The sequence below is a fragment of the Haemaphysalis longicornis genome, unplaced genomic scaffold (assembly GCF_048455015.1).
Source record: "Haemaphysalis longicornis isolate Haplotype H1 unplaced genomic scaffold, Haemaphysalis longicornis Haplotype H1 scaffold_8, whole genome shotgun sequence".
Lineage (NCBI taxonomy): Eukaryota > Metazoa > Arthropoda > Arachnida > Ixodida > Ixodidae > Haemaphysalis > Haemaphysalis longicornis.
This window is the reverse complement of record NW_027526445.1, coordinates 147,683,551-147,691,261: the sequence shown is the minus strand read 5'-3', so window position 1 is coordinate 147,691,261 and position 7,711 is coordinate 147,683,551. Positions and strand designations below refer to the sequence as shown.

Below are 7,711 nucleotides of genomic sequence, written 5' to 3'. Positions count from 1 at the left end.
AGCCCGGCAAACCACCCAGCATTGAGAACCTGCGCCCGATCTCTCTTACATCGTGCGTGGGAAAGGTCCTTGAGCACGTTCTCAGGAACAGATGGCAACGCTACCTAGAAACCGAAGGCCTCTACCCTGACACCATGTATAGGGTTCAGGGAGAAGCTCAGCACCCAAGATGCAATGCTGTTGCTGCAACACGAGATCCTCGACTCGTCCGTCCCCACCCGCGACAACAGGGCGGTGCTGGGCCTCGACCTCCAGAGTGCCTTCGACAAGGTGCGCCACTCGGCCATCTTGGCGCAGGTCTCCAGGCTGGGCATGGGACGACGTTCGTACAACTACATCCGGGACTTCCTGTCTGAACGAACCGTGAAGATCCAAGCGGGAAATTTACAACTGTCAGAAAGGGCACTGGGGAGCGTCGGTACACCCCAGGGCTCCGTCATATCACCACTCCTTTTCAACCTCGTCATGATCGGCGTGGCCAACCGACTGCTCTCGGAGGTCTCACAAGTCCGCTATACCATCTACGCGGACGACATCACGTTGTGGGTCCCCGGGGGCAGTGACGGCCACATCGAGGAGACGCTGCAGTCAGCAGTGAACGCCATCGAAGACCACCTGGATGGTACGGGCCTCAAGTGTTCGCCGCAAAAATCCGAACTGCTGATCATCCCTCCATCGAGAAGGTACCGCAAACAGGCAACGGAAGACTCCGCGAAGATCACTCTTCACACGGAAGACGGCACCGTCATCCCCAAAGTCAAGACGCTCCGGGTCCTCGGCATGTTCCTGGAGGCCAACAGAAGCAACGGCACCACAGTAGACCGACTCATCACCAAACTCAGGACGGCCACCCGTCTCATAAAGAGGGTAGCCACGAGACACCACGGAATGAAGGAAGCAAGCCTCCTCCGACTGGTCCAGTCCTTCGCCACCAGTCACGTGGCGTACATCGGTGCGTTCCACTACTGGAAAGTGCAAGAACGAGACAAAATCAACGCAGCAATTCGCAAAACCCACAAGGCCGCACTGGGGCTTCTGAACTGCACCAGCACGGCCAGGCTTCTCGAGCTGGGGGTCAACAACACCCTCAAAGAGATTGCAGAAGCTCAACGAACCGCGCAACTAGAACGCCTCTCGACGACCAGAACGGGCAGGAGCATCCTCGCCCGGCTGGGCTTCGCAGGGGCAACAACACCACCCCAGCAGCAAGAAGCCGGAGTCTTACCGGCGGAAACCCTACAAAGGCTCAAGATAACACCGCTCCCACGGAATGTCAATCCCGACAACAACCCGGGGAGACGTGCCGCAAGAGCCAAGGCCCTTACAGACACGTACGCGAACGACACCGGCGCCCTCTTCGTGGACGCGGCCAAGTACGCAGACAGAAAAGACACTTACGTGGCAGTGGTGGTCAAAGCCACGACCGGTGAAGTGTACAGTGCCTGCAGCATCCGGGCACCGTCGGCATGCCAAGCAGAGGAAGTGGCCATTGCGCTTGCCCTCACGGACCGTCGGTGCTCTACGATACTGAGCGACTCCCGCTCGGCAATCAAGAACTACGCCCGCAACTCAGTATGTGCCAGTGCAGTGCGCGTGGTACATTGCAGTGCAGAGAGAGAGAGAGAATAACTTTAATGAAGACCAGCGATGTTAGCCGAGCCGTCGGGCTGGCTTGCTACGCTAGATCAGAGAAGAAAAACAAAAAGAAAAAGAAAGAGAAAAAAATGTGAAAACGAAAAGATGTCATTTGATGCGCCTAAAATTTTCAATCACAAAACTCTGTCCAGTTCTGTGCTCCGAAGAAACTCCAAGAGAGCTTTGATTGCCCGTAAAGCCTGACTGGGACCCGACCAAGGACCCAAAACAGCCCTCAGCTCAAGTCCCGCACCAAGCTGCCTGTACAAAGATAATATGAGTTTCTGTCTTTGCACGGTTTACTTTGGACACACGCATATAACATGATAAAGGTATTCTCGTGAGTCACATATGGAACAAAGAGGTGAAGATTCCTGCTGGATTTCGCACAGGTAATGTCCCGCGTAGGCCACATTCAAGCGCAGACTATGCAGAATGGCTTCCTCGCGCTTGCTAAGTCCAGGCAGAGTCCCTTTTGAAGGACTCTGGTCCAGGTAAGGAAGGATTGACACTATATATGCTATGTACCGGAAGCACTTTCAATCTTCCCGCACACATTGAAGAAGGAAGGATTGACTGTATATACCCTATGTACCGGAAGCAAATGTCATGCGGAAAAAAAGTAACGTATGCATTGTTTTGATAATTTATTCAATGCAAAAGGAGCGTCGGCAATTGAACCACAACGCCAAAAAAGCGCAAACAAAATTCTAGTCAGGTATATGGCATACTTTCAGCCAGACATGGAATCGCTCAACACCAGGCAGCATAGAATGAAGGTGTATACTGTGCATAAATAAACATTTTAAATAAATTTCTAAGCTTCTAAACACACAAATGATTGATGTCAATGATACGAAAAGACGCATAAACTTACGCACCCAACAGAAGAAAGTCAATATATAGGCATACGTTTTTCTCTTATGGACGGATTGCAAAGATAAAAGCAGTCAATATACAGCCATTCGATTTCCAATTCTAGACGGATGACAGAGATAGCAGCTATCAGCTGTTCCCACCATGAGCAAATCGCTCAACTACACTATTTATGCCGTCGAAAATGTCCCGATGCGTAGATACTAAAGCAAGTCCTAGCAATCTATCTTCGCACATGGTGGACCGAATCCACGTCTTCAGTCTGCGAAGACTTGAAAAGCACTTTGCTGGTGTCCCTACGCTGATCGGCAGCGTCACCAGGACCTGTAGGAGTGTTTGAACGGTCAGAAAAATGTCCCTGTCGCAAGCGCCGAAGGCCTCAATGGCTGTCGATGGAATGCACGCACCACATTCCTTTTCTCGGCGCCACTCCACAAACCACAAGTCGTACTCAACGTGGAACTCCGCAACAGGATGAGTCGGTGGTATGCGAGTAATTGAGCCGTACTTCATTGCAAGGCTACTGCAAATCAGGATAGCTCCGAAAGTGCATCAGGTATGTTCTAAATTATAAGGCTACAAAGAGAAGAGCTGGAATATATCCAGCGTCTCAGATGGAAAGTTTAGGATGATGTCCATGATCATGTTCTCCAACAGAGGCATGTAGACAGTTTGTCTGAAGTAAGTGGCAACGCCACTCGTGGACATACTTTGGGAGCAAGCCTGTTTTCTTTCGTGCGTGCTTCAGGCGAAGATCTGTCCAGACCTTAGCAAGTGCAGTGGCCTCGTTAAAAATGTTAGAAAACCCAATTTTGCTCAAAATTCGCTTTCCCCGCAGTACTGTGACGCCTCCTGTACAGCGTCTTGAGCCGTACGCGCTTTGACGTCTATCGATGGCTTTTGAAACACCTCGGTGAACGGATGCGTGTGTGCCGAGAAATAATTTAGGACAACCAAAGCAATAACAAAGTGGCCATCAGATATCGCAGCGAGAAGTATATATCGCCTCCAATGGGCAATGTTATCTAACGTTCCAGCAATATACGGGAGAGGGCTGCGGCACTGCTGAACACTTTTATGGCGGTCGACCCATCGGGTTTGTCAAAATCCTGCGAGTTGCCCTCCAAACATCTGTTTTAACACTTCATTCCTCTTAGACGAAGCTGTGAGGAATGTAGTTACTGCCTTTATCACACCGACAGCGCTCCGGATCATCATCGTCGTCGTCATCACCATCATCATAATCACTGCAAGGCAAAGGCCTCTCCCAAGGATCTCCATTTATACCGGTCCTCTGCTAACAGCGTCCAAACTTCTTGATCTCATCTGCCTATCTAACTTTCTGCCCCCCCCCTCCCCCCCCCCTCCCCCACGCTTGCCTTCTCTAGGGATCCACCCTGTTACTCTTAATGACCAACGGTTGCCTTCGCATTACATGTCCTGCCCACACTCATTTCTTCTCCTTAATTTCTGCTATTATGTCCTTAAAACGCGTTTGTTCCCTTACCCGCTCCGCTCTCTTATCATCTTCCGTTCCATTGCTCGCTGAGTCGTCCTCAATTGAAGTTGAACCCAATTTATGTTGAGCCTCCAAGTTTCTGCCCCGTAGGTGAGTACCGGTAAGATGCAGCTGTCATACACTTTCTTCTTCAAGGACAATGGTGGGCTGCCATTCATTATCTGAGAATGCCTGCCGAATGCACTCCACCCCATTTTTATCCCTCTAATTATCTCTGTCTCATGGTTGGGATACGGGGTCACTACTTGGCCTAAGCGTTCCGGATATCGTGCATTTGATTGAACTCGAAATTGATAAATTAAGCACGTGATTGTAGCATGAGCCTCTCAGAGCATGCGGCCCCCTTCCTTGAATCTGTGGTACCACCCCCTTCATGTCAGGCACCATAGATAGTGCTACCACCTCTCTCCAACTCCGACACAGTTATTTAAATTCAGTCTATGCCTCAGTAGGATGGCGAGAACAGTGCGCAACATATCTTTACCTGGAATGATTGGCTCGTGGACACTTTTGTTCATTGTCTCAGAGTGCTCGGCAGATAGCTATTTCAAAGATATAAATTCAAGGAAGCCCTCGCGGAGTACGCCATTGCGCTCGTAGCTCAACACCAGCACTAGTTGCGATTCGTGGGCGATATACGGTGTCTCATCAAACATATGGTACTGTGTAAACCGCAGTGTTAGGTAAGAGTTGATAGAGTTGGTAGTGTTAGCTGCGATGATATAGTTCGTTCTGAAACGTTTCCCGGCGTGACGTTTCCTCCCTCCCCCAATTCCAACCCGCTCGAGCGATGGGAGACCTTACTGTCCAGCTCTGACCTCACCATTCAGCAACAGCTGGTGGCTCGAGGAGAAGAATTACTGGACACATATGGGTCCCGCGAATAGGGAACCACCCCATCTGGTGCCTGCGTGCACCATTCTTTATTTGAAGCTCCGTTAAAGTTGTTCACTCACTCACTCACCCCGGCGTGACGAACGAGTAAGGTTTTTAGCGAGCTCCTTGTCTCCGCTTTCAATCCGGAAACGTAAAAGTTCCCTGAAATTTCCTTCGTTCGCAAAAGAATAAAAGTTCATTTCACCGTCCTTTAAAGGCACCCCATCACCTTTGTGCCCCCTCCTCTGGACCCGCCACTGCTTACAGCGCAGGGAAAAAGTTGTCTGAAGTCCCTATGCAGCTGATGAAGGAGCTGTTAATTTGTTCGCGTACAACAGCCGCGGGAATACTTAACCCGGAATTTTTAAAGCAACCGAGTCTCAGCGTCAACAGCTTTTGCCCCAATCTGTTTCCCGCGTCGGGCTGTGGGTTTTTGCCTACACATGCCTACACCACTCAATCGTTGCCGTCCGCGGCGCCGTCTATGTTTATAAAATTACGTTTGCAACTTATGTAAAATTGTAATCATACAAACAATAGTGTACATCTTTGTACAATACTTTAAATATAAAGATTTTTTTTAATTAATGTTACAGAAGATGAGAGAACCTTTGTCTTAAAAGCTTTCGTACTTTGGAGTTGTCTGCATCTGCAGCAGTCTGGTTCCCGTGTTTCTCCCGTTCCGTGTGATCCAGCGTGCATCAGAGAAATTCGTGTGGACGTTGCAGTGATTGCAGCGTCTAACCGACGCACGCAGCATCATGGACGAGTTTTTCAAGAATTTGTCTTTCAAAGTTTCAAAAGATGACGTTGAGGTCGAATGTGGGCAACCGTTTGATATCTTTGACACGCCGGTAAGTGGGACCATCTAGACGCGCTAAGGAATGCTCTGCGGTGGCAAGTTCGAACGAAACCACGCCTCTTCGATACAAAAATCAGCCCGAATCGTCAAAATGATGCCGATCGACATTGCCACAACTTTACCGCGAGTTTGGGGCAACCACCTACTACTTTTTCTCCCCTTGAAAACTTCGCGATAAAAGTAAAACGTAGTATCGATCTTGCAGGCGTCAACAAAACATTCGTTTCGGCCGTCCATAGCGCGATTCCTTGTGCACTTTTGCAGTGTGATGTTACTCCAAAAGGGACCTTGTTTCTTCAAGGAACTGATCGGCGTCGGTTACCCATGTGCGATTTCTGTAACATTTGGTCACTTCTATTTTCCTTTCTGTCCAGAGCAGTTCACGGGCAGCCATAATCTGTTTTCGTGACAGAAATTTTATGGGCACATACAATACAGAGCTGCTGTGGAATAAAGAGGCACTGCACGTTTTGGCTCGTGCATTCGCATTTGTATGGCCCTTATTGCTGCATTGCCTCGTCAAGCAAACACTTCGCCTACTTTGTCAAAGTGTGAACTTTCTCTTCCTTAAGGACGATGCTATATGTACTACGTAGTGGAGCCCCACCGGAAATTGCTATACGCACTACCCGTATAGCGCCATCTATGAGGCTTTGTCAGAAACACTCCCGAGCGCTTGGTGGCGGGCTGACGCGACCTTCGTACGAACGGAAAAGTACCTGCGTACCTGGCTTCGGCCACAGCAAAGTTTGCGCTGTAGTCATGTGCGTGAAATAGATTATGGCTGCCCACAGGGCCGTTTACGACACATTTGAGCATTTAATCGAGGCAGGAACAGAAATTACGCGGGCAGTCGGTGCATAACATACGGTGTTGATCAACATATCGTATGTTGTGTCGGGCCGCCCGCGTCATTTTTTTATTTTACTTTTGAGTTTTGTGTAATCAAGTATGTATCTATAGTAGCCTCAAGCTGTCTATTCCTGGGTATCGCCAACTCTCTAAATAATATCCCACGGCGGCTTTATTCGCCTTAATAAGATTCTGAGATGAGTGCCTCTTAGCGCGATGTGGTTTCGGCGGCGCACAAAACACCAATTTTAATTGACTACGCAGCAGTTAACTAAAGCATGTTCTACAGGAACTCTTGAGTACAAATGGGGGAACGCGCACCTGTGCTTTCAACTCGTATGTGTTCGTACACCTTGCCTCGAGCTGTTAAAGTTGGCTTTTCCGCATGGCTGTTAAGCTGTGCAAGAAAATCACCGGGGCTAAACGTGATGGTAAGAAACGCTTCTGATGTAAAGCAGCTAATCCATAGTGTTTGCGAAAATCTTAAGACACATTCTTTTGCAGTGTGACCTTTAAACGTTTCACATCCCTCATCCCACTCAGCTTTATTTTGGCAAATAAAGGCGCTTTCAACATGCAGACACAGGAAAAGGAAACCGGAAGATGTATAGAACTTTTACCCTGCATTCTTTCACGTGCATGTCACATGCTAGCAGTGCCGTTTGTCCAACACGGTTTACGTTGTGCATTGAAGCAGTTTCTTACCAAGCTCTAAAGACTCGCCTAGGCAATTTCACATCACCAATGGCAAAAAAAAAAAAAAATCTGTAAACTATGTGGAAGCAATGCCCATTTCTTCATTATTGACATTTTCTAGTTTATCAGAGCTGCTGCAGCCAAGCATTATGTTATTTATAAAGTAGAAAAATACAGAAAGGCCATTTCTAAGCAGAAGGAAATATATATTGATTAGCGTCTGCATTGTTGAATTGTATGTTTTCCAACTGGCAGGGCAACTGCTATTATTTCTATGCCATATAAGATGCCCATGATTTTGCTCAAGTATGTGGATTCTTAGGTGGTTACATGCTGATAAAAGAATTCTGTGCTACCTTCATTCACCCTGCAACTCGTCCGTGCCCATGGTGAGC

At 48.4% G+C, this 7,711-nt stretch overlaps 1 protein-coding gene across 1 annotated transcript in view; it reads left to right on the top strand.

The window, feature by feature from the left end:
* Window positions 1-5,529: 5,529 nt before the first annotated feature.
* LOC144150163 (superkiller complex protein 2-like) overlaps window positions 5,530-7,711 on the top strand; it is a 65,096-nt gene continuing 62,914 nt past the window's right edge. The window contains exon 1 of the mRNA XM_077682004.1: window positions 5,530-5,760. Within this exon, the coding sequence (XP_077538130.1) occupies window positions 5,668-5,760 (93 nt within the window). The 5' untranslated portion in view covers window positions 5,530-5,667. The remainder of the gene's footprint in view (window positions 5,761-7,711) is intronic.